General features: G+C 38.1%; 1 protein-coding gene across 1 annotated transcript; it reads left to right on the top strand.

Annotated features, from left to right (window-relative positions):
- The first annotated feature begins 1,124 nt into the window (after positions 1-1,124).
- SDR42E2 (short chain dehydrogenase/reductase family 42E, member 2) lies at positions 1,125-26,677 on the top strand. The gene is given in 12 exon segments (XM_077828751.1): positions 1,125-1,235; positions 1,237-1,476; positions 2,581-2,676; positions 8,090-8,147; positions 10,342-10,460; positions 11,520-11,595; positions 14,554-14,636; positions 19,582-19,719; positions 21,546-21,611; positions 22,354-22,417; positions 24,892-24,965; positions 26,426-26,677. Coding segments are annotated over 12 exon segments (1,377 nt in total).
- The last annotated feature ends 772 nt before the right edge of the window (positions 26,678-27,449 follow it).

Here is a 27,449-nt window from a genome sequence, read left to right as displayed (position 1 = left end):
AAAATGCTGTACAAACATCACCTAATAGAGCCTCTTTATTTATGGATGGGAAAATAGTATCCTTGTTTCATAAACGTGATTACTTATTTTACTTTCTAAATAAAAATATGGACACATTTATCTCTCTTTCTCTCTCTCTCTGAATTTATTAGTTTCCCTGGAAGGTGATGGATTGGCAGCCTTGTCCTATGTTGTCCACAGTACAGCTATACAACAGGCAACAGCATTGCACTCTTCCTCACAGCAACCCAATAAATTGTTTCAACACCAACCACCTCAAGGGTTAAAACTATAAGTGCATTTGATATACACATTTAGCTGTTGATTTTGAGGCCTGGGCACCACTTTTCTCAGATTTTTCTGAGTGGAGCAGTGTGTGCGTATTACTACTTAGTTTACTGTATGGGGGAAGTTTTGTCCTTTTTTAAAAAAAATGTAGAAACAAAAGTGTTTTCTGTTCTTTCATATTGGACCCTGATAGTTTAAGATTCCAAATCAAGGTAGGGGCCCTGGGTCATAGACTATGTGATCCCCAAAGGGCAGCTTGAGCCTTTGTAATGTAGACATTTGACTATCAGGAACTGAACTGAGACCAGCAGACACAATTTGCATAGACAACTAACCAGCCATTTATCTCAAGATGATGAAAATGTTGGTATCTACCATTATTCCTAATTTTGACCCAGAATGTGGAACACATCAATCCATATAAGAAATTTTGGACACTTTCTCATGCTCCTTGACTTCATAAAATACTAATATGTTTTCCTCTCATTCTGTATGTTGCCTTCTCTGTAAATAACTGGCCAAATATATGCAAACTCTGTGAGGCCTTTTCATGATACTTTTTTAATTTAGAAAGCATGGAAAAGTTTTAATTGTCAAGCAGTAGGTGACAGTATGCAAGGTTTCCCAAATATCACCATTTTTACATCTGTATAATGTGATAAATATGGTAAAAGCAAAGTAAACAGAAGAAAGCTATAAAAATTGAATATAAATAAGCTTTTATATTGATTACCCTTTGACTTGGAAAGACTGGCTAATGCTATTATTTATCTTTATATCTTCTAAACAGGTTAAGATAAAGAAAAACAGTACAGCCCTGAATGGAGCTTTTTAACATGAAACTTAGTGGAATTATCTGCACCCCAGAGCATCATGGAGCAATTTTCAACATGGGAAAAAAAATGTTTTGTGTGTCTGGTGATAGAAAATCGTATCTCATGTTGTAGATGTGACCCAAAACATATATCTAATGGGGTAGTGCCCCCCTGGAGCCAAACATCTGACTGTAATCTGAACAGACATGCTGGAGCACTGAGTAAAAGAAGCATGAACACAGTGGTGACAGGAGGTGGAGGCTATTTTGGATATAATCTGGGGTGTGCTCTTGCCAAATTAGGAGCCTCGGTTGTTTTGTTAGATACACAAGAGCCCATTTGGGAAATTCCTAATGGAGTAGTGTTTATCCAGGTAGGATAAAAATACATGTTCACAACAATCAAATTAAGTTAATCTATTTGATTTTTATGTAGTGTCTCAGCAGCACAGGTTTCACAGAACCCAGAACAATCATAAATAATGTCAAATACCTTTTTAAAAGTCAGACTCCTCCCCAACTTCCATAGCACTTTAAACAATAGATTGCAAAATATATGTGAATTACTGTACTTACAGTGAGAAAGCAATGAAGTCTGGTGCCTAGAACAAGGAATTTCTGGGTTCTATTCCTGACTCTGCAAATAATTCTCCTTGTGTCTTTGAGCAAGTACTTTACCTATCTGTGCCTTGATTTAAAAGTCTGTAAAATCTGTATGATAATATTTCCCTATTTCACAGGGGTGTTCTAAAGCTAAAGGAATTAATTTTTGTGAAGTGTATCGCTCTCCTGGGAGGAAAGTTGTTATAATATCATTACAAAGTATTAAAATGGGCCTGATTTTCAGCCCCTGGCTTCCACAAGTGTGATAAATAAAGGGGGGTGGGTAGGTAGCTCCCTTTGAAGGCACCCAGCCAGCCAGTTAGCTGTAAAATACCTCTTGATAGCTGTTCTTTACTTGCTTTACCTGTAAAGTGTTAAAAAGTCCCCCAGGTAAAGAAAAAAAAGTGGTCACTTGACAAAAAGAGACAATGGGAACGTTAGAACTTTTTAAAATGGGAAAAGAAACTTTCCCTTTGTCTGTTGTTCTCTGGGATGCAGGAACACAGAGCAGCAATGCTATAAGCAGGAATGCTGTGTAAGGTTTGAACCAGGTATGAAAAAGTATCTTCCATACCTAGAAGAAATAATTTCAATAGGGAATGTTTAGTTAGACTCTATCAGGTTTATTTTTTATTTTGGATTGTGGATCTCCTCTGTGCTAACCCCTGATGCTTTTGTCAGCTACCAAGAGGGATTTTACAGCTAACTGGCTGGCTGGGTGTCCAACAAAGGGAGTTATCCCCTCCCCTTTATTTATCACAACAAGTGTATGCACAATTTCATGCATGCATTTTATGGGTGCTAACAGCTTCATGGTAAACTCTAAACTGTAGTTTTGTGATCAAATTCAAAATATCTTTCCATATATATTGCAGGCTGATGTGAGGGATTATGATGTCCTATTTGCAGTTTGTGAAGGGGCTGACTGTGTGTTTCATGCAGCTGCATATGGAATGTCAGGACTAGAGCAAGTGAGTACAATTATCTCGTGTGTCTTTCTGTCTGAATCCTTTTAGAATCAACGTTAAGTTAGCATGTGAGACTGGTGGTTATCTTAGCACTATATTTCAGATTTCTGAGCACTCCGATGAAAAGAGCAAATTCCTATCCCAGCACTCAGGTCACCCAATAACCAGTCTTTTTACTTAAGTCCATCTTCTTCTCAGATACACCAATTCACCACCCCCAAAATACACCTCTTGTCTTATCCTGCGTGCAAGGTGCTTACATTAACGTCTGCTCAGTGCAGAGGATTGTTTCATGCTTAAACATACTCATGTCCATCTGTAGCTTTCATACAAACTTGAGCTGAAGCACAACCACCTCTCTCACTGCCTGCTGTGCACAGGCTCAAGAACACAATGAATAGAACATCATAGTTTTAAAGAGCTATTTAAAGAGTATTTCTTTAAATGTTTGTCTTTTTGTAAATTGCCAGTTATTTATGAATAGATTATCATATCAGTGACCTTATCCAGCCTCTGTCAATCACTTAAAGTTTTATTTACCGTGATAGTTAACACATATAACTTTTCTAACTTCGAGTGATGAAAATTTGAGCTGTGGGTGATAAAAAGAGATTTAATCCATTGTATAAAATGGCATTAATCCTGTGTTGCTCAAAAGCGTAAGACTTCAAAACTTCTTTGCATGCTTCATCTAGATGGATAACTTTCAATGAAAAACTGAGTAAACATTTGAGTGTAATTTCCTACTGTTGCCTTCTCTTATAATAATCAATTCCACACTTTTCCCCACCCTGTACTAATAACCAGTGGTCTGTAAACTACTCTGATGCCTTGATCCTGCAAATCCTTATATGGTACACAGCCCAGAGCACACACTTAATTGTGCCCTACCACAAGAGAGAACTGTCGCTGTGCATGGGTACAAGTAAGTTAAGCACTAGGATTAGCTGTCCACAATAAGTGATAGAGTCAAAGCTTCTGCATATCTTCTTCCTTACTATCAAGAGCACAGGTTAAAAAACATGGAGGGTGGGGAGAGAACAAGCATTTCTGAAGAGATATGGCTTATATGTGATCCTCAGCATGGAAATTAAGTGCTTAGCATCACACTCCCCAGTTTGGTTCTACTGCAAATATTAGGCAGAGTAACTTGACATTTATTGGGATTGGATGGCTCTGTACTCCCTGTTCTGTTCATTACATTTAACCTTGCATTTACCTGTGCAACAATCTGCACCTGTGCTGTACAAGATCAAGAAACAAATTATATTTTAGTTTACCCAAATACAAGTAAGAATCAAATATCAATGCAAATAATATATATATTCAATACCATCTGCATCAGAAAAATAGTTCCACCAATATACATTTAAAGAGTAAATTTACTGATTATTGGAATTATTTTTTAAACTTATAAAATGCTCCCTTCTGTAGATCTCAGGACACATACCTGATATTACTAAAACTTATATCGATACAAATAAATCATCTTCTATCATGCTAGAAAAATAATAATCTCCACAGATAAACAATCTACCTCCCACTCCTTCTTACTCCTTTTTTATTCCACACTATTCATACCTTGTCTACCTACCACATCAGGCAGATGCCTGAGTGAAGAGAAGGTCCTTGTATTGTCCCCAAAACACCAAAAGACTCAGATTCTCTCAGGCTTGCTGAGGCTACAAATTCCAGATTCAAGCACCTCCTCCAAGACTAACCTCCCACAAGCTCCATCCTATTTAAAGCATGTCTCAGCTGATCCTAACTGTCATGGTAGATAACACAAAGAGAGATAGCCTAAGCCCAAAAATATGGAACTGTATTGATCTAAACCAAAGCTTTGAACTGTTTACTGTGTAGTGATTAGGAAGCTCAGGAATCTGTTAACAGATGTAATAAGTCCCATTTGCTAATACCAACTCACAGGTGGGCATTCACATTCTGCCTTAGCTGTAACTTCTGAATAGTCTTCAAGGACGGGCTCATTGTAGAGTGCACTGTAGTAATTCAATCTGATGACTGTAAATCACTGTATCAAGGTCCTAAAAAAGGTCACAAACACCCAGTTGAGTGCAGATGGGAGTAGGTGCTCCTGGTCTCCTGAGTTCCAAAGAGCAAACAGGAATCTGAGGGCACCTCTGCATTGCAAATCTTGAACAAAAATTGAAGAAATCTCCTCAATAAAGGGGGCAGGAATCAGCCCTGTGATAACCTCAAAATCCTTCAACCAAATCACTATTATCAGTTCCATCTTATCAAGATTGAATTTATCCAGCTTATTCTCGTCCATATCCCAGCCTCCGGCAGCTACTGGGAAATCACAATTACCACCCCAAGTCCAATACTGATGAAAACAAGACACAGAGCAGTGTTATCTGCAAACTGTTAACACTGCAACTCAAACTGCATTGTGATTTCTGCCCCCCCCCCCCCGATCTCACACACACACACACACACTCTTTCTTATATACACTGAAAACAAAGACTAATAAAACTGAGCTTTGAAGAACCCCACATAATTAGCATAAATTGTACAATACTTCCCTTTGCAACCTTCCAGACAGGTTGGAATTAATCCAGTTAGGAACACTACTGTCCTTCCCAGTTAATGTCTTAAAATGAGTTAACAAAACTTCATGTTTAACAGTATGAAAGGCTATTGTCAAGGCTAAAAGAATGGACCTCTGATTGTTTTCCATTCCCTAAGAGATAATCAACCTACATGACCAGTGCCACCCAGAGGCATTCAAGCTAAATGATTGAAGGGAATCAAAGAAATCTAGGTTTCAGAGTGGTAGCCGTGTTAGTCTGTGTCAGCAAAAAGAACGAGGCGTACTTGTGGCACCTTAGAGAATAACAAATTTATTTGAGCATAAGCTTTCATGGGATAAAGCCCACTTCATCAGATGCATGCAGTGGAAACTACAGTAGGAAGATATAGAGAGAACATGAAAAAATGGGGATTGCCATACCAATTCTAACAAGACTAATCGATTGAGGTGTGCTATTATCAGCAGGAGAAAAAAAAATTTTGTAGTGATAATCAGGATGGCCATTTCAAACAGTTGATAAAAAGGTGTGAGTAACAGTAGGGGAAAAATTAGCATGGGGAAATAGTTTTTAGTTTGTGTAATGACTCATCCACTCCCAGTCTTTATTCAAGCCTAAGTTAATGGTGTCCAGTTTGCAAATTAATTCCAGTTCTGCAGTTTCTCATTGGAGTCTGTGTATGAAGTTTTTTTGTTGAATAATTGTGACTTTTAGGTCTGTAATTGAGTGTCCAGGGAGGTTGAAGTGTTCTCCAACTGGTTTTTGAATGTTATAATTCTTGACGTCTGATTTGTGTCCATTTATTCTTTTACGTAGAGACTGTCTGGTTTGGCCAATGTATATGGCAGAGGGGCATTGCTGGCACATAATGGCATATATCACATTGGTAGATGTGCAGGTGAACAAGCCTCTGATAGTGTTGCTGATGTGATTAGGTCCTATGATGGTGTCCCTTGAATAGATATGTGGACAGAGTTGGCAACAGGCTTTGTTGCAAGGATAGGTTCCTGGGTTAGTGTTTTTGTTGTGTGGTGTGTGGTTGCTGGTAAGTATTTGCTTCAGGTTGGGGGGCTGTCTGTAAGCGAGGACTGGCCTGTTTCCCAAGAGCTGTCAGAGTGAGGGATTGTCCTTCAGGATAGGTTGTAGATCCTTGATGATGCGCTGGAGAGGTTTTAGTTGGGGGCTAAAGGTGTCGGCTAGTGGCATTCTGTTACTTTCTTTGTTGAGCCTTTCCTGTAGTAGGTGACTTCTGGGTACTCTTCTGGCTCTGTCAATCTGTTTCTTCACTTCAGCAGGTGGGTATTGTAGTTGTAAGAATGCTTGATAGAGATCTTGTAGGTGTTTGTCTCTGTCTGAGGGTTTGGAGCAAATGCGGTTGTATCGCAGAGCTTGGCTGTAGACAATGGATCGTGTGGTGTGGTCGGAGTGAAAGCTGGAGGCATGTAGGTAGGAATAGCGGTCAGTAGGTTTCCGGTATAGGGTGGTGTTTATGTGACCATCGCTTATTAGCATGGTAGTGTCCAGGAAGTGGATCTCTTGTGTGGACTGATCCAGGCTGAGGTTGATGGTGGGATGGAAATTGTTGAAATCATGGTGGAATTCCTCAAGGGCTTCTTTTCCATGGGTCCAGATGATGAAGATGTCATCAATGTAGCGCAAGTAGAGTAGGGGCGTGCTGTGGGGCCCTGTGGGTGCCTATAGCAGTCTAATGACTCTAGATGGCACCAGAGTTGTAATGCCACAGCCTTCTGGTGTTCACAGTCTTTCCCAGAAAGGGAAGACTAGAGAACACAAACTCAGGTGTACTGAAATCCTGCTTATACGAAAGTGTTGTAGAATGAAAGTCTCAAGTTGATTCAGTGTGTTGCTGTGTACAAACTGCAGCTCTAGTTACAGTGAAAACTGTTCTTTTAGCGTTCTTGTACTGGGGATGGGGAAGTGACTTCACTATCTGAGGCTCCAAAAACAACCTGGGAGCAACCAAGGACTTTCAGCTAGGAAGTGACAGTGAAGTGCTATTTAGGGGTTAGCACTGCATTGGGAGACAGGAGAGTAGGGTTCACAGCATTGCCACTGGCTCAAGGTGTGACTTTGGGCAAGTCACTTCAAGAGGGATAATGATACTTACCTACCTCACAATTTTGTTGTGAGGCTTAACTATTTATGGCCAAATCTCATTGAGTGCATATCATAACCATAGTTAAGTCTTCCCCACAATCTCTGAACTTACATTTATAAATACAAATATACCTATTAAAAACCAGAAATAATATACTGCTAAGTTGACTGGGAAGACTGAAACCTGAATTAGCTGCTGTATTTAAATGCTCAATTGTCCACAATTAGTAGGTAGAATGTTGTCAAAGCTAAGAAAACTTGTCCCTGATGTATGATCCTTAGAAAGAAATTGAGGGCTAAAATAATAATGTTAAAAACCCAAAATAAAATACTCCCCACGCTTTAGTTAAAACAGCAACATAATCATCTTTGCTAGACATTATAGTTTAATTATTCTGTCACTGTACAGCACAAATTCACTGAATAGATACCTCTGAATACAGAGGACTGACCATTGAATTGCTATTGTAACATGTATATTTAAAATCCTCCTTTCTGTATGCTTGTTTTAGGATACATTGTTACATTTTTAAATGAAAAGTCATTTTGAACAGAAAAAGCAAAGCGTTTTCTTTCAAAAACATCAAAACAGGATGCAAACCAATTCCCAGAAACAATTTTTGTTTTAAAAATTGACATTTTTTCAAAAAAAGAAAAAATGTTGCCCTGAAAATCCCTGACCTGCTCTAGGACTGAATGTAAAGTGTGAGATTATTCAGATACTGTACAATCTCTCTTTTTCTAGCTACAAAAAGAAAAGATTGAATCTATAAATGTTGGTGGGACAAAACTCATAATTGAAGGTATGTATCTAGATGTCTCTTTGTGTATTGGTATGGCAAGCTAATATACCATTTAGTAAAAGCTATTTGGCATAGTTAAACTATTTCTTAGTATATTTTTTATATGGAAAATGTTGTTTGTTTTACACAGTACTAAGACAGCACATCTGGGTTCTGTATCTGACTCTGCTCAAGACTTTCTGTGTAAACTTGGCCAAGACACTAAAGCCAAACAGCCACACAGGGTGCTGGAGAACTGTGCCGGGGCAAGCAGGAGGAATCTATATTCTTCCCACCCAAGCTTCAGAGTAGGCTGCTCCATAGGGGCCACTGGACCCTATGTTTCCCTTGCCATGTTGTCATGCAAACCTCTTTCACAGAATTAAATTAACAGAGGATCCATGTACTGTTGGACTGAGATTCATTTACTCAGCAGATGGATCTAACAAATTTTTATTAAGGAAAAACCCACAGCAAGTAATGGTCAATTACTCACAAGTAGGTAGCTCATTAGGGTGATGTCATCACAGTTGCCTCCAGCACCAGAGAACACAGCTTCAACCTCCCTTTTTACATAAACTTATTTATAACTTTTTGTTATCTTTTTTTATACATATGTATTAGTCTCTCATTCCCACGTTAACTTTCCTCTCCCATCAGAACAGGTTTAGTGTCAGTTCAAACTGCTCTTTCCCAGCTTTCTAGTTACTTTATCTTTTCTTTTTCTCACAAACATAATTACTCTGCAATTTCTTACATATGTACAACACTAAACATGATCACTAGCCCCAACCCTAGATCATCCCACACCCCCTCACTTGGGCAAAGCTGGGACCATTTCAGAGATGCCCATTCCCCACCTCTTGCACCCTCTGCACAAAGCCACCAGCATCCCCTCACATCAGGATGACACTATTAATCTCTCTACTTCTTATCAGTAAAATGGGTATAATAATACCTCTCTCCTTCATATGGGTGTTGTGAGATTTAAAACAATTATTTAATGTATGAAAAAGCCATTTATATTATCACATAGAAGGTGCTCTGTGTGTGCCAGGATTACTTTTATTATCACTTTACCCGATTAAGACTACAGACATCCACATAAGGGAAATCTTCCCTTTTATTTTACTTTGTACCTGCAAACGCCTTACCCAAACTCATGTTTGTTTTTCTTAAATTTTAGTCTTTTACCAACAATCTCAGGAAAATTATGATAAACAATTTTCGGATTCTCTCATTTCCAGATATGGCTTTTCAAATTGTATTGCATACATTGTGGCTCAGCTTCTGTATCTCTCTTCTTTATTCCCAAAATATAATGACATTTATGCTGCAAAAACATGACCGGTTTGCACCCATATTCTGCCTGCCTGTGAACCCTTGTACAGCTTGTTCCTCTCCCCTCAGATTATTCTTCTCAAGAGCTGAGTGGAGGTTAGTATTTGGGGCCACGGTCAAGGGCATATCTGCTCAAATATGGAAATCATGCCCCTGGATCCCTAAACTCTGCTCCTCAACACCCTCTCCAGCCATGGAGGACTTACGGAACATTGTGTCTCCACAGGTTTGTAGGAAAGCCAGAAACAAAGAGGAACAGTTCTACCCCTTGATTGCAACCTGGCTGTAGTATTTCATTAGCATGTTTAGCCTGACACAAGAATTAGAATTCATTTACTTGGAAGGAATTAACTATTTTCATAATTTTAAGAGCAGTTCTTCCTGCTATCATCCTACTAGCTTGTGAATATACAGTGGGCTGCCAGTAGAGTAGTTCTGAGGCTTCTACCATTGTTGACTGGGGCCCAATCCCCTCTCCTAACTGAAGAGTTCTAGCCCTCTACAAAACCATAATGTTCAACTACAGGATACTCAGTCAGAATGTGATGCCAAATTATAAAGAACTTGGGATCATTTGAGATGCATAGAGTTATATAAATGTAAGATATTATTATAAATTCCCAAACAATCCTAAAATGGAAAGATTACTCTTATAATATATGTAACTGTTGTTTTAGAACAGGCTCATTTCCTGTTCGTGTAGGTTACCGGTTCTGTTCATTCCCTCTGAAGCACCTGGCATTGGCCAATATCTGAAGACAGGATACTGGGCTACATGCACCTTTGGCCTGACCCAATATGGCCATTCTTATGTTCTAGGTTATTTTCTTATTCCAGTCTCTATTGAAATAATTTATTTTGCATATCACTGTAGTCTGCAAACAACAGAACATCCCCAGACTGATCTATACTAGTACAGTGAATGTGGTGTTTGGAGGGAATCCCATTGAAGATGGCGATGAGGAAACTGTGCCATATTTTCCACTAGAAAAGGTATTTTGCCTATACTATTTGTTCCATGTTTTCCCTATTTTATTGCTTTGCTCTGTTATTTCTGAACAACAATGGACGCAAAAGTATAAGAAAAAAGAAAAATCTTCAGTTTTTTAAAATTGTATATAGACACCATTTTAGACACAATACATAATTATTTTAAGTAACTGTTAGTATATACTTTTCCGGCCATCAAGGTCCTGACTGTGGAAAGGAATCCATTAGGGTCCTTATGCTCATGAAGAGTCCCATTGTAGTTAATACAGCTCAACAAGGAAATAAAGATCCCCTGGTATGGATTAGGGTCTATCTGAGTCTTTATATTCATTATTTTTATTTATATACCTGTTATCTGTTTTCTCTCTGGTCAAATATTATTATCTGTTTTCAAACTCAATGCTGAAATGGAAAAACTGCACTTTTTATTATGGGATCATTGTCTTTAATAAGAAAGTGAACATTGTCAGTTCATGTAAATTTTTATTTTTTCTATCTTCTCTTTCCATTAAAATACTTCTGTTGCTATAATGCAGTGCCTAGCTACAACTATGATTCATACATTATAGAGAGGCAGACAAAATAGTTTTAAATAATGTTATTCTGAATAACTGGGTGGGGGAAGTAAAAAGTTCACACTACAAGAAAAGCAAACACAAGAATTCTCACCTAATCATTAACTCATACAATAAAAAGCATAAATATTTGAGTGTTTTTTCTACTACTACAGAAACACATTCAAATTTAAAAATATTAAGCAATTAAAATCTGAGTAACACTGTTATAAAAATATTTTACATTGTTATAAGATTTAAAATATTTCTTCAAATGGATTACAGTCAACTGGAAATCCAGATTCGTTTTGGCAAACCTGTCTGCCTCACTTACAAAACAATAATGTAGGCATTTTACCCGAAATTAGTACCCCCACAACTTCTTAATTTTGAGAGGCTGTTACAGAGCTGATGACAAGAAACCAGTTTGACAGAAGTTTATTTTTGTCATTTACAGAGTATATTGATGTAATTAAACAAAACCATAATATTTGTTCTTTCTTTTTAGCATATTGACCATTATTCCAAGACCAAATCAATTGCTGATCAAATGGTACTAGCAGCTAATGGAACTCCAGTAGCAGGTACTTTTCAATTAACAGTAATTCACTTCAGCCATTAACAACATAATGGGATTTATTATTTCTCCTGATGTCATATCTAACTGACATGTATATATGTGTTTTCCTCAAGCTGACAAGATCATTGTGGATAGTTCCCTGAAAATATCCACTCAATGTGCAGCAGCAGTCAAAAAAGCTAACAAAATGTTGGGAATCATTAAGAAAGGAATAGATCATAAGACAGAAAATACCATATTACGCTATATAAATCTATGGTACGCATACATCTTGAATACTGAGTGCAGATGTGTCACCCCATCTGAAAAAAGATATGTTGGAATTGGAAAAGGTTTGGAAAAGGGCAACAAAAATGATGAGGGGTATGGAACAGCTTCCGTATAAGGAGACATTAATAAGATTGGGACTTTTCAGTTTGGAAAAGAGACCACTAAAGGGGGATATGATAGAGGTCTATAAAATCATGACTGGTGTGAAGAAAGTTAATAAGGAAGTGTTATTTACTCCTTCTCATAACACAAGAACTAGGGGTCACCAAATGAAATTAATAGGCAGCAGATTTAAAACAAACAAAAGGAAGTATTTCTTCACACAATGTACAGTCAACCTGTGGAACTCTTTGCCAGAGGATGTTGTGAAGACCAGGATAGTAGACAGGGTTCAAAAAAGAACTAGATAAATTCATGGAGGATAGGTCCATCAATGGCTATTAGTCAGGATGGGCAGGGATGATGTCCCTAGCCTCTGTTTGGCAGAGGCTAGGAATGGATAACAGGTGGTGGATGACTTGATGATTTCCTGTTCTGTTTGTTCCCTCTGGGGCATGTGGCATTGGCTGCTATCAGAAGACAGGATACTGTACTTTTGGTCTGACCCTGTATGGCCGTTCTTATGTTTTATGTTCTTATACACACAGATTTATAGAAAGATACTAGAAAGCACAATACCAGAAAATTAAAACATTTTCCCTAAAAATAATTTTACATTTACAACTTCTACAACATATATAATACAAAACTTACTTTTGAATGCCAGCATTGAAGTTTATGTATTTCTTTAAAGGGATAGAAGAGTTAAAAAATAAACCTTGTTTAAATTAATCATATTGAAAGTGCTGTATAACATAAGTAAATATGAATGCTGACTAAAACATTAGTTCCCTACAGTTCTAAATTAAACTTTTCAGAAGGCATTTCATACTTTAGCCTGGAATTATTTATTAGGGCTTCCCAGAGTTTTCCATGTTGAGGGAGTCAGTTATACACTTGAACACTTGAGCTCACCTGTGAGATACTATAACTGCCAGTTCAATACAAATCAACGTAAACTGCAACATGATACCATGTGACCAGGTGACACTGAGTTAAATTGGGCTGTGGACAATTTCCAGAAAGGACTTCTTTCACCTGATACTTGCAAAGTACTGCAAGTGGCTAATATAATGCTATGAATGTTAATTTCATCCCAGGAGGACGATTTCACATATAAAAGAAGTTATTTTATGTGTTATGTCTTGTTTCTTTCATCGGTAGCTCTTTACAATAATAATTCATATTCTTAAGATTAGCCTATAATTTCACACCTGTATGAGAAATAAATCACAAAACTTACTCTATGCAGTGTTATTGTAGCCATGTTGGTCCCAGGCTATTAGAGAGACAAGGTGGGTGAGGTAATATCTTTTACTGGACCAATTTCTGTTTTATATGGGATCATTGTCTTTAATAAGAAAGCAACCTTCTGTTGGTCCAGTAAAAGATACTACCTCACCCACCTTGTCTCTCTAAAACTTATTCTGTGTCATATGTATTGTATAGCTATTTAGGAGATATGGGCAATACCTACACTGTGCACCTTACAACGATGCAGCTTTGCCACTTCAGCTGTGCCATCGTAAGGTAAGCAGTATAGCCTCGCTCTCGCTGGGAGAAAGCTCTCCCAGTGACAAAATAAAACCACCCCCAACAAGAGACAGTAGCTTCACTGACGGGAGAGCCTCTCCCACTGATGAAGCACTGTCCACACCGGCACTTTTCATCGTTAAAACTTTTGTCTTTCAGGGGTGTGTTTTTTTCACACCTCTGAGCGACAAAAGTTTTAACGACAAAAGTGCAGTTGTAGACATAACCTAAGATGGTTCAGTCACTTTTAAATACAGTAAAACATTTCAAACATGAAACTTGGATTTAATGCTATATCAAGATTAGGTACTGCACTTCATCAAAGTCTTGTGATAGTGTATTAAGAATTTAATTATTCTGATATGATGAACTAGATCACCAATGTACCGTGGGAAAATAGGGAGATGGGCCCAATCTCGCTCCTATTAAAGTCGATGATAGTTTTTCCATCAACTTCAATGGAAGCAGGATTGGGCCAAGTATTCAAAGCCTTTCATCTATAAATTAATGGTTCAAATCCAGCTCATATCTCCAGTGCCTGAAAGCCAATGTTTCCTGACCACGGTTCATAGTCTATGTAAAATTAGTTTGGTGAATTTATTCCAATTTTTATTTGATACTAGTTCACATCACAAAAAATATTGTCACAATTGGCATTCTTTTTGGCTATCTTAATGCAGAGATCAAAGACTGTATGGACAAGGGATTGAAATATCCAATAACTGCTAGAGGGGATCCCTCCAAATCAGAGTTTGAAGCACATTGGCAAGGCAGTTTGGTGAATTTTTATATTGCTACTGTCTGTGTTGTGCATGTTTTGTGGATAAAGAAATAAACTTTGGGGGGGCTATCAAGCCAGCACCTTTCATAAGTACTAATTTAATTTCCTTTTTTAAAGGAAGATGAAAATCATTTACTTCAAAGTAAGTTCTGCACATGGAGTGGCTACAGCTTTCGGCCCTCATTTTATATACATTTGGGTATTCATAGCCTAAGAAAAGTACCTGTAATGTAGTGATATGCAAGTCATTTAAGAATCACATTTTATCATATATCCTAGGAGGTGATAAGCTCCGTACATGTGTTCTTCGTTCACCAGGCATCTACGGACCAGGAGAGCAAAGACATCTGCCACGAGTAGCAGTATTTATTTTATTTTATCAGTATAAATTTTCATTAATATACAATAGCATTTGTTATAATTAATGTCATAGATTAATTGGCTAGTTGTTTGGTAACAGCTACAATTTGCTCTTAGTTTTTCAAGACATTACAATTAATAAAATAGCACATGCTTTAAAGAGAAAATATATCTTTAAAGAATATACAGTAGATACAAAAATAGACAATAAAGTCATTCTTCATCACAAGCAAATGTAAACTCAGCACTGATTAGAAATAGTTTAGCGCTTGTACTGTATGCATTCAGATCCATATATGATATTTCAGACTTCACTGTGCAACTTATACTCAAAAGTTTTTAAAATATTAATAAAAGATAATACAGCAAAATATCTTATTTCCAGCATCAACCATTAATGACTTTCATTATCCAATGAGGCAGGCAAAGGAGTTTGAAATACTTTCTAATTCAGTAGGTTGCGAAAGGACAAGCAGAGGTGCCCAGGTTTCCTTTTTTTTTTTCTTGCTTCATTTTAGGTGGTTGGCTTAGTGTAGTGTTAAGAAGACAGAGTGTGCATGATTACAAGTCACTTGTTTTGAGGACAGATTACTCTTTAAAGTTATGTAGGGCTCTTAATAAATAACATCTTTATTTTTCATAGGAGCAGGGGAGGGTTTTGCTAAAATGCAGGGTTCAGGCGTGATGCATGATCGATAGATTTAGAAAAGGAAGTCAAGTGTTTGGCCACAGGACTAGTAAACATGGGCAATGCAATCTTCCCCATGCTGCCTTTCCATTCTGCCTCAACCGTGACATGGGGGGACAAGCTACTGGGGTGAAAAAGTTATTCCTGTACAGCTGGTCTCATGCTAACTAAGGAACTTGACTTCAGAGAAGGAGAGATAAAACAAATCATTCCAATAAAATGTACAAGATATCCATAAAGTAATTTTTCTGTAAAATACGTGGCATATAAAATACACATGCTGATGTGTTGTAGTAAAATAATTTTATCGATACTCATGTGAGTGATCTACATAAATCACTTGTGGATTGATTACTCATGAGTAATATAACCATCCCAAAATTATGGTAATAAAACATTTTTGTGACACCATCCTATTATATACTATTTGTATATGACACATATTTGACATAAATGATGGAAAGGGGTAATATATATAATTTATTTAATTACAACATTTTCTAATTAAATTTTATATATAATATTATATAATTATATATATATATATATATATAAACTTACTATGGTTTCTTCATTTTGTTCTTCCTTTTTTCCCATTTTCTCTGTACTGTGTCTTGGTGTACATATATTTTTTTCTTTTATGTCTTTTTCAACCTCTGTTTTCCTTCATTCTGTTCAATAATTTTTAAATTTTCAGTTTATTTTATCTACAGCTTTTCCTGCAGCTCTCCTTTGTCTTCAAGACTCTTTTCTGATTCTTTCATATGTTTCTTATTTTTCACCATTTTTCCTTTCAGCTGACTCCTCTGTTTCCCTCCTTCCCCCAAGTTCACTTATCCCTTCCCTTTCCCACCTTTCCCTTTCCTCATTTTTCTTTTCTGTATTCTTCTCCAATTCTTTCTTCTGCCTAAAACCACTTCACTCTCTCCTCAGTGATCCCAAACTTCCACACTTTCCCCCTAACTACCTCCAAAACCCCTCATTCTCTCTCTGCTTGTCCCCCAACTCTGTCCTTCCTCACTTTCTCCAACCAACCCATCCTCTCTGTAGGTCTAAAAAGTACCCCAAATTTCTCTCTCTCTCTCTTTCAATCTTCTCCTATCTTTCATTTCTGGAAATTCTCTCCTCACAATCCTCAATCCTCTTCACTGATCTGCAAACCTCCTCACTGCTTCCCACATCTCCTCACACTCTCCCCTCATTTGTCCTTAACGTGCCTTACACTCCTTTCCCTGTCACTGCCCCAAAACACTTTCCCAACTCCGACTCATTTCTGCAAAACCTCCTCTTCAGTTCCCCCAAGACCCCCTCCGCTGCTCCGAAGACCTCCTCACTCTTTCCCCTCAATCTGCTGTCTATTTACTACATATATTAGTACTTATTTGGCCCCAGAGTATCTTAGTGCCGCCCAAATATTTCTGGATTTATTGCCACAAAATCCTATGAGGTAAAGAAGTATTTGTTCACATTTTGCATATGGGAAATTAAGGCACGGAGAGATATAAGTTACTTGCCCTAGGACACAAAGGGAATAAACCCCAGATCTCCTTAGTCCCACTCTAGTGTATTAGCCACAAGCGTATCCTTCCTCCCTTTCACTATTTCCCAAATCACCTCACTTCCCTTCCATTTGCACCCAAAAATATTTACTCCTCCTTTCCTTCACTGCTACAAAATCCCCTCATTCCCAAACATTATTCCCAAACTTCCTCAGATACTCCTTCCCTTCACTCTGTTGCATATCCTGTTCCCCTCATTATTCCCTAAATCCCCTTTCTGTCTTCTCTCACAATCCCCACCTACTTCCACTTCTCATTGTTATCAAACTTCTTACTCCCCCAGACATCCTCACTCTTCCTTCCTAAAACTCTTCACTGCCGTCAACCCTCTCACTCTCCTCTCCATGTCCCACTGCTCCCAAGCTCCTCTTTAGTCTCCCTTCACTGACTCTCAAACCTCCTTTCCCCGTCCTCTTCCTGAATCCTAAATCTCCTTACTTTCATTGACCCACAAGCTCCCTCACTCCCCCACTCCTTCTCCCTGCTAAAGCTCTCACGTTTTAAGTGCCCTCCCCCTGTGACATCTAAACTGCCTTTCCCAACTCAAAATTGCTACCTCTAACAGGGCCTGTGATATCTCCATGATATCCAGAAGCCAGAGAGAGCCATTTTGTGTATAGCAGAGCAGCAGGGGGCCAAGGATCATAGGGTGCAATGGAAGGCTGCTAGCAGTTCCAGGACTTAAAAGGAACCTGGGGACTGACATAAAGGAACTGTCAAGGGCATGTGGGCATGGGGAGTGTCACTGAATGCCTCCTCAAATATCAGGCCTGTCACCAGCTGTTTTCCATTTGTAGTTTAAGGGATTTCAGTTGTACTGTCCAGGGGAATACTTATAGATATGCATGAAGCCAATTTAAAAAAAACAGAACTTTAGCAGAAGAAACTTATTTTCTAGTATTTCACTTAGGAGAGTAAAGCAGGTGGCAAATCTGATGTTCCTTTTGGATGTACATGGAACAAAACCATATGTAATTTATATAAGAATGCTAGAGAAAATAGCATATGTTTAAATAATGCGCTGATGTGAGACCATTTATGGATTCATGTAACAGCTACTATGCAAGTGGCCCCTTTCCTACATATAGCACGCACACACCTGAAACCTACAGAAAATAATAGACGACATACTGTCAAATGTGCAGCATGAAATACATATGACCTTTCCTCACTTTAATGTGGCACAAGGCCGCAAGAGAGCAGAGAACACTTTAAATAATGTGGGGTTAATTTCTTTAGCCTATATAATTCTCAGTAGATTCAATTGAATGATTTAGCATTTACAATATAAATAATTCACAATAATTAAAGTGAGATAGCAGTAGGTTTGTATAAAAGAAGATCCATTTGGGTCTTAAAAAAGCGACATCCTTCAGAACAAGATACAATACTTGCATCAAAATGAGTTCTTGCAACACAATGAGATAGGATTATGTACCTATAACACTGTGCTAAAATACATTCACAAATGTCCCAATACCAATAACTTCAACTGGAGAATCAGAGAGCAGTAATTGGCCCTAAATTGGTGATGTTCCTTAACAAAAGACAAATAATAGAAACACAGTAGTATCTTCTAGACATGAGAGTTTCATTAGCATAAATATGAGAAATAATTCTTCTGCTCTAGTCCGCTCTGATAAGCCCTCGGCTGGAGTGCTGTGTCCGGTTCTAGGTGCCACATTTCAGGAAAGATGTGGACAAATTGGAGAAAGTCCAGAGGACAGCAACAAAAATTATTAAAGGTCTAGAAAACCTGACCTATGAGAAAAGATTGAAAAAACTGTGTTTGTTTAGTCTGGAGAAGAGAAGGCTGAGGGGGACATGATAACAGTTTTCAAGTACATGATAGGTTGTTACAAGGATGAGGGAGAAAAATTGTTCTCATTAACCTGAGAATAAGACAAGAAGCAGTGGGCTTAAATTGCAGCAATAGAGGTTTAGGTTGGACTTTAGGGAAAATTTCCTGTCAGGGTGGTTAAGCACTGGAATAAATTACCTCAGGAGGTTGTGGAATCTCTGTCATTGGAAATTTTTAAGAGCAGGTTAGACAAACACCTATCAGGGATTGCCTAGATAATACTTAGTCCTGCCTTGAATACAGGGGACTGGACTCGATGCCCTTTCGAGGTTCCTTCCAGTCTTACACTTCTATGATTCTATAATTTCCCATTTTCATTCAGACTACTAATCCTAGTCCAATAACTTTCCTAGAGGCTATTAATGCTTCTGAAGAAAGTTACCCCTCTTTCTCACAATAATATACCTAGCAAATTGTCTAACATTGTAGGTGGGGATGAGGATGTTCCCTCCTGACTGTTTTAAGTGATTGGCTTACTTTCTGGAGCATGATATTTGATTACTTTTAGTTTTGTTTATTAACATGTTATTAAATTATCCAGATCTATTTTTAAAATCTTTAAAATCAAACAGTACTTGATTCGATTTCTGTTCTAATAAATGACAAAAAGACAATCTAGACTAGAAGTCTCAAGCACAATAATTGAGTCATACATCCCCTCAGTAAACAGCAACATTTTTCATTTTTGTTTAAGGGTCTAATCCTGGAGGCATGGAAGTCGGTGGTAAAATTCCCATTGACTTCAGTGGGAGAAGGACTGGGCTCTGTTTGATGTAATCCTTTTATGTGCAAAATTAAGCCACATCCTGCAGGGATTTCCTGTTTGTATGTTTTTTCAGGTTAATATTCAGAAGGGGCTGTTTCGTTTCAAGTTTGGGGACCCTTCTACCAAAATGAACTGGGTTCATGTACAGAATCTTGTAAAAGCTCATATCCTGGCTGCCGTGGCTCTTACCTCTGAGAGGAACTATATAGCTGTAAGTAAAAAGAAAAAAAACTGCAACACCCTATCGCAGAAGTGAGCAAACTACAGCCCGTCCTGCCCGGCCCCTGAGTCTCGCCCCCGTCCCCTCCCCCGCTGTCCCCTGCAGTTACGCCACCGTGCGGGCAGCGCAGCTTTCGCCCACCCTCCTCCCAGGCTTTCCAATAGGCCTGTCCTGCCACTCTGAGCAGCATGGTAAGGGTGCGGGGGGAGGGAGGGTTGGATAAGGGGCAGGAGGGCCTGGGGAGCAGTCAGGGGACAGGGGGCTGTTGGATGGGGCGGAGGTTTGGAGAGCGGAGTGGCAAGACAGGGAGCAGGGGGGGTTGGATAGGGGGTGGGGTCCCGGGATGGGGGTGACAGGGAACCGGGGGGGTGTTGGATAGGGGGTGTTGGAACCTGGGGGGCAGTTAGGGATGGGGGTCCCAGGAGGGGGCGGTCAGGGGACAAGGAGTGGGGGGGGGTGGATGGGTCAGGGGTTCTCAGGGGGGCAGTCAGGGGGCAGGAAGTGGGAGGGGGTGGATGGGGCAGGGGCCAGGCTGTTTGCTGAGGCACAGCCTTTCCTACCCGGCCCTCCATACCGTTTTGCCACCCTGTTGTGGCCCTCGGGCCAAAAAGTTTGCCCACCCCTACCCTATCTAGTTTGATACAAGTTTAAAATGAAAATAGTTATAATCAGAACAGAACCATGGCACTAGCTCCTAACGCTCACATCATGGTCATCCTGTGCATGGCCGTTGCCCAGCTCTATTGCCATGAAGTACCAGCTACTTTGGTGGCACTAGAGAACATTGAGTACACTACATCGTGAAAGACTCAGTCCACCAGTAGGAAAATACTCTCCCCAAATTATCTTCATTGTTATTTCTCCAACAGGAGCAAAGGAGTAATACACAATTAGAGAATGGAGTTGGGGCTGTTTTACCCTGATCCTCACTATACACAGAGGCCATTATAGGAGTGGGATTGAGGGTGGGGAAGGTGGTTTGAGATAGTCCCTTCCTCCCCAGGTAGCTACCAATGGTTGTTGTGAAACTAGCACTCTCAGCTAATATCACAATCCGTGCAGATCAGTTTGCAGAGGCAGGACCTATGTGTTTAATTATGGAAAGAAAGTCTTAGAAAACCTTAACTATATGTGCTGCTGCCGGCTCTTGCCTATATATTTGCACATGCAAACTACCAGCTCTGCACACTCAATACAAGTGCATATATTTAAAAAGAATATTGTTGCATGTCTTTTCTTCCTTGTTAGCACAAATGTTTACCCTGTTTAAAATAATTAAAAAATAAAAGTACATTGGTAAGACTATCAACGCATATATTAATGTTATGGATTTTATATGTGAAGTTGTTAACAGGAAAAAGGTAATAGGCCAAACTTTACTTCCACAAGTACGGGTCACTTGGCCTTCAATGAGATCTCACCAGTGTAATTAAGAGCAGAATATAACCCTAATATTTCCTGTGTGTTCCAAGAAGGCACACGTTATTAAAGTGTCAATTTAGAATCAATTTCATTGTGTTTGGGAATCACAGTAAAATAGCATTTTAACAGCAATAAACTTGTAATAAGCAAGTTTACAGTGAAGCTGGTGTTATTAACCAAAATAAAACAATCATTGTTATGGCAATCAGTTTGTACTGTATACAGAATAGTTAATTGAAACAGAATTTGGGTAACCTGTTGATCTGTATATACTTTTATTTATGTTGTTATATTAGTTATAAAATCAGTACAGATATTTAAAGAGACAATGAAAAAATGTCACTCCATGCACAGTATCATGTTACTAACCTGTCTTTTCTCTATCTCTTTAACAGAGTGGTCAGGCATACTATATAAATGATGGCAAGAATGTCAACCTTTTTGAATGGATAACTCCACTAGTATGTACAATACATATATTTATTTCAAATACAATACAATGAATGTAGAAAAACTGTAGGCCCACATTTTGAAAACTGTACATGCAAATATGGATGCATAAATCAGGGAATTGCATGCATATATTCCTTTGTACGTACACAGGTTCAACTTTTGTGCACATGTTGGGGATTTTGCATGCTCATCTCAGATTCAAGAGCACCTTTCCAAATGTTAGCCTTAATAACTAATTGAAGCCAGGACAATGTGTACTGGCATAAGCGAAAGCTACCTTGTTGGTATATTTTATCAGATTAGTGCCTGATCCTTCCTTCCTAAGGACACCAGTGGAAGTTTGAGGTTCACAAAGAATGTAGGCTCAGGCTGTTATTCTGTAATACAAATAATTTTTCCATTAATCACTTTACTGTTAATGATTTGCTAAACACCATAACATTTTAACACTGTAAAATGAGAGATCAGTGCATCATGACTGTGGGATTAGGATCAAAGAACACAAAATGCATTTTTCTCACATACACTACTATTTCAGATAAATGTAATTTCCCACGTTTCTTATGTAATTATGTTTGGAGTCTTTTTGAGAAGAAAAATGGTAAAGTAATTAACAACAGTGAACTGATTTGAAAAAGAACATCCAGGTTTATATTTTATCTATAAATATTTCCATATACACTTTCTGCACTGATATCCATACGTGTATTAGTTTCTTTTTTGTTATTCACTGTTTTTAATCCCTTTCAGTTTGAAAAATTAGGTTGCAGTCCACCATGGATACGTATTCCTACTTGCTTCGTTTACGTAGCAGGTAAAATATTTTTATTTATCTGTCTGTCGATCCTGCCCCCATATCCAAAGTATCTGAATGCCATGCACTGGTTTATTATGCTTTTTTACTTTGTCTCTGAGTTTTTATTTCCATGACACTTTTGTAAAAAGCAAGATTGAACAGTTTTAAATTGTGCAATTCCAAAAGTTCACTAGCTTTGTGACAATTTGGTTTATCTGACACATACTGGTGAAATTCACCCGTATGAAAAGAGCCAACACAAGATTTATCCATCATTTAACTCTCACCTAAAATCTCAATACGGCTTAAGTGGGAATTAAGGGTTCTATGAGCCCTGTGCAGGCTCCCTGAATAGAGGTGAAGTTCACAATATGAATGTAAAAAATTACAGGTAAAAAACTTTGGACTCGTATATTCTGAAACTGATGTTTTTAGGGCTGTTGATTAATCAGAGTCAACTCACGTAATTAACTCAAAAAATTAATCGTGATTAAAAAAATTCATCACGATTAATCACAGTTTTAATCACACTGTTAAACAATAGAATACTGATTGAAATTTATTAAATATTTTGGATGTTATTCTACATTTTCAAACATATTGCTTTAAATTACAACACAGAATACAAAGTGTACAGTGCTCACTTTATATTATTTTTATTTCAAATATTTGCACTGTAAAAATAATAAAAGAAATAGTATTTTTCAGTTCACCTCATACAAATATCATAGTGCAATCTCTTTATCATGAAAGCACAACTTACAAATGCAGATTTTTTTTGTTACATAACTGCACTCAAAAACAAAACAAAGTAAAACTTTAGAGCCTAAAAGTCCACTCAGTCCTACTTCTTGTACAGCCAATCGCTAAGAGAAACAAGTTTGTTTACATTTATAGGAGATAATGGTACCCATTTCTTATTTACAATGTCACCTGAAAGTGAGAACAGACATTCGCATGGCACTTTTGTAGCTGGCCTTGCGAAGTATTTATGTGCCAGATATGCTAACCATTCGTATGCCCCTTCATACTTTGGCCACCATTCCAGAGGACATGCTTCCATGCTGATGATGCTCATTTACAAAAATAATGCGTTAATTAAATTTGTGACTGAATTCCTTTGGAGAGAATTGTATGTCTCCTGCTCTGTGTTTTACCCGCATTCTGCCATATATTTCATATGGTAGCAATCTCGGATGATGACGCAGCATGCTGTTTGTTTTAAGAACACTTTAGCTGCAGATTTGACAAAACGCAAAGCAGGTACCAATGTGAGATTTCTAAAGATAGCTACAGTACTCGACCCAAGATTTAAGAATCTGAACTGCCTTCCAAAATCTGAGAAGGACGAGGTGTGGAGCATGCTTTCAAAAGTCTTAAAAGAGCAACACTCTGATGCAGAAACTGCAGAAGCCAAACCACCAAAAAAGAAAATCAACCTTCTGCTGGTGACATCTGACTCAGATGATGAAAATGAACATGTGTTGGTCTGCACTGCTTTGGATCATTATCAGCATGAATGCTTGTCCCCTGGAATGGTGGTTGAAGCATGAAGGGACATACAAATGTTTAGCATAGTTGGCACGTAAATACCTTGCAACGCAGGCTACAACAGTGCTATGTGAACACCTGTTCTCACTTTCAGGTGACTATGTAAACAAGAAGCAGGCAGCATTATCTCCTGCAAATGTAAACAAACTTGTTTGAGCGATGGGCTGAACAAGAAGTAGGACTGAGTAGACTTCTAGGCTCTAAAGTTTTACATTGTTTTATTTTTGAATGCAGTTATTTTTTGTACATAATTCTACATTTGTAAGTTCAACTTTCATGATAAAGAGATTGCTCTACAGTACTTGTATTAACTGAATTGAAAAATACTATTTCTTTTATTTTTACAGTGCAAATATTTATAATAAAAAATATAAAGTGAGCACTGTACACTTTGTATTCTGTGTTGTCACTGAAATCAATATATTTGAAAATGTAAAAAAACATCCAAAATTAGGTATATAAATTGTATTATATTATTGTTTAACAGCATGATTGCAATTAATTTTTAATTGTGTGATTAATCACAATTAATTTTTTAATTGCTTGACAGCCCTAGATGTTTTCCTTGCAATGCTGATTTCTGCATCTTGTGCATCCCAAACTCCCTCTGACATCTATGAGAATCTTGGGTGTGAAACAAATGCAGAATCCAACCTACAATGGCTTGTTATCACTATGTTTCCCAAAATCTTGTAGTTATTTAATTAGTCTACCAGACCTACATCCAATCATGCAAACCCTTTATTCATACAAGTAGCCCAAGTAGGCCCCTACTTTATGGTACAAATCCAACCAATCTTACTGAAGCAATTATTTTGTCCACAATTCTTTAGCAATTTACATTTTCTTTAACATTACCGACATGAACAGTTATACTAGAATTACAATAGCTTAGTGGTTTACTATTCTTATCTCTCAAGTATTAACTTTCTGTTTCACAGCCACAGCAATGGAATATCTGCACTTGGCATTGAAACCAGTTATTGAATTTACACCTTTGCTGACCAGAAATGAGGTAAAATATGTATCTTTATAAAATATCTAATTAAAATGTTCAGAAAGCATGTTATATTAATACTGGAGGCACAATGTTGCAGTGAGCTCACAAAGAATTCACACAAGTCAAAGAATAAAACTCCCCATCCGTGCTCCATCTTTAACTTGCAGTTTTCATAGCAAAAATAAATGCCAGCCACAATTTGGGCCATAGGGTATATTTGTTATATAATTTCTGTCCATTTAAACACACTTGTATTATTTATGTTGTTATTTAATAATTCCCAAGAAAATTTAATGATTAAAGTTATTTTTAGAAAACACAAGCAGATAAGAAGCAATGGTTTTAGTCTGCACCAGTACTTAAACATTGCTAAATAATTTGCAACAAAAAAGAAACAAATCTCAATAATCTCTTGGTAAATGACAAGTAATTATTTCACTTTGTGTCAGTAGCTAAAAATTGCTATAGGGAAGATCATCTTCACTATTTCTGCAAGAGGAAGGTCTTCTGATCTGACTTAGGGAGATGTGTGGTGCCAAGAAGCACCACCCCCATGCCATCATTGTCTTCCAATCCATCTTCTCAATGGATTAAGTACAAGGTTGGGACTGCATGGTTTGGACCTGGAGTGCGGACCAAGAGTGGGAGGACCCACTTCCCTTCAGAGGCAAGAGATCTCCATTAGGGCATCCCAAGCCTACCATAATGCTGCTTACATTTTCAGTTTCTCAGCAACTGCCCCCTTATACCTCTTCAAAAGATGGGAGTGACACAGTCACAAGGAAGGATGGCTCAGTGGACAGAGCACTTGCCCGGGGCTTGGGAGATACATGTTCATTTCCATGCTCTTCCACAGACTTCCTGTGTGACTTTGGGCAAGCCAGTTTAGGGTCAGATTTTGAAGGTATTTAGGCACCTAAAGATTCAGATAGGCATCTACTGGAATTTTCAAAAGCATCCAGGTGCCAAGGCACTTCTGAAAATCCCACTAGGTGACTATCTGCATCTTTAGGTGCCTAAACACCTTTAAAAATCTGGTCATTAGTCTTTCCTCAGTTCTCTGTACTCCCCTCAGGTAAATATTCTAAAGATTGTGAGCACTCAGATATTATGGTAATGTGGGGCCATTGAAGTACAATAGATGGATGGATGTAGGGTGCCTGCCCAACAGCATAGCAGCTCCAGCAAGAGATGCTGCTGGAGCGGGTCTGAGAACCCTGTATAGATGTCCAAAAGGCTGGAAGATAGCAGCCTCTGCCTTCTCTGTAGGCTCCCAAGACCCTCCATTTGCGAGGACAATTTGAAGGCAAATGTACGGTATGTCCATGGGAGCATACAGTTTGGCCCAAAGTTATTTTTAATTTAAGAATTTGCTTTTCTTTCATATTCTGTTGTGCTACCATTCAAATAACAGAGTTTTGTTCAAGATTTGGAATGTATGCAGCTCTTTGACTGTTGGTTCTTTTGCCTCATAGGTGCAGAACATTGCCGTGACTCACACATTCCGAATAGACAAGGCACATAACCAGCTAGGTTATTATCCAAAGAAGTTCTCATTTGCTGATTCTGTGGACCATTTTATTAAAACAAGACCAGAAAACCAGAATCATCACATCTTCCTTAAAGTCATACTTTCCTTAATTGGCAGCTTTCTAAGTTTGATATTTCTGTCTTTTACATTGCAAGATCTTTCAATTATGCATTTTTTCAGAGAAAACCAACATTAACTTATGTTTCCCGAACATTAATAAACTGGCTTGTAATCACTCACAGTATAGTCCTCAGCTCACATGTGCTGCATTACTCTGCACCAGATATTAGCTCCAATATAATAGGCAGTTATTTGTAGGCTTAAACTAAAAAAAGATGGCACATCAGTAAACCTTCTTAAAAGGTTAAAATAAAGTATAGTAAGGTCAGGAGGCTAAAGATGATCACCAATGACAAATGCAGGAATCAAAGCTCTTTGATCTATTTGTTTCACACCAAAAGGGCTTCTTTCCAAACTGCTTGTTGAAGTGGATGACAAACTGGAAGAGAAGGAACTACAGTAAATCTGCAATACTGTATCAACAAAGACAAGCACAGCTAGGATAAGGAGAAAGACTGACAAGACCTGTTGCCAATGCATGTTATTGCAAGGAATACAGAGAAGCTGGAAAATAGAACAACAAAAGTGAAAAATAGATTCATGTAAACAATACACAATGCACACAAGCTGCACAGAAAAATGCATCCAATGTAATTTTTTTTGTGAATTAGCTGTATTGTGACACTGCATAAGAGGTGAAATAAAAGTGTACTTGAAATTCAGCATGTATTAAGGCTCTCTCACATATGAATGAGTGCTAATAAAGGTCACTCATTGTAATTTCTCACAATATCAGCTACGAAGCTTAGTAGCAATGCATAATGGTCACTGGCCTCTAATTGGCCTCCATCAAACTTCTGAGGACTTCCAGAAGTAGTGTACAATTGTTGATGCACTTTGTTCTGGTC

This window comes from Eretmochelys imbricata, chromosome 10 (assembly GCF_965152235.1).
Source record: "Eretmochelys imbricata isolate rEreImb1 chromosome 10, rEreImb1.hap1, whole genome shotgun sequence".
NCBI classification, from domain to species: Eukaryota; Metazoa; Chordata; order Testudines; family Cheloniidae; genus Eretmochelys; species Eretmochelys imbricata.
The sequence above is the reverse complement of the archived record's forward strand: the minus strand, read 5'-3'. Positions and strand labels throughout refer to the sequence as shown.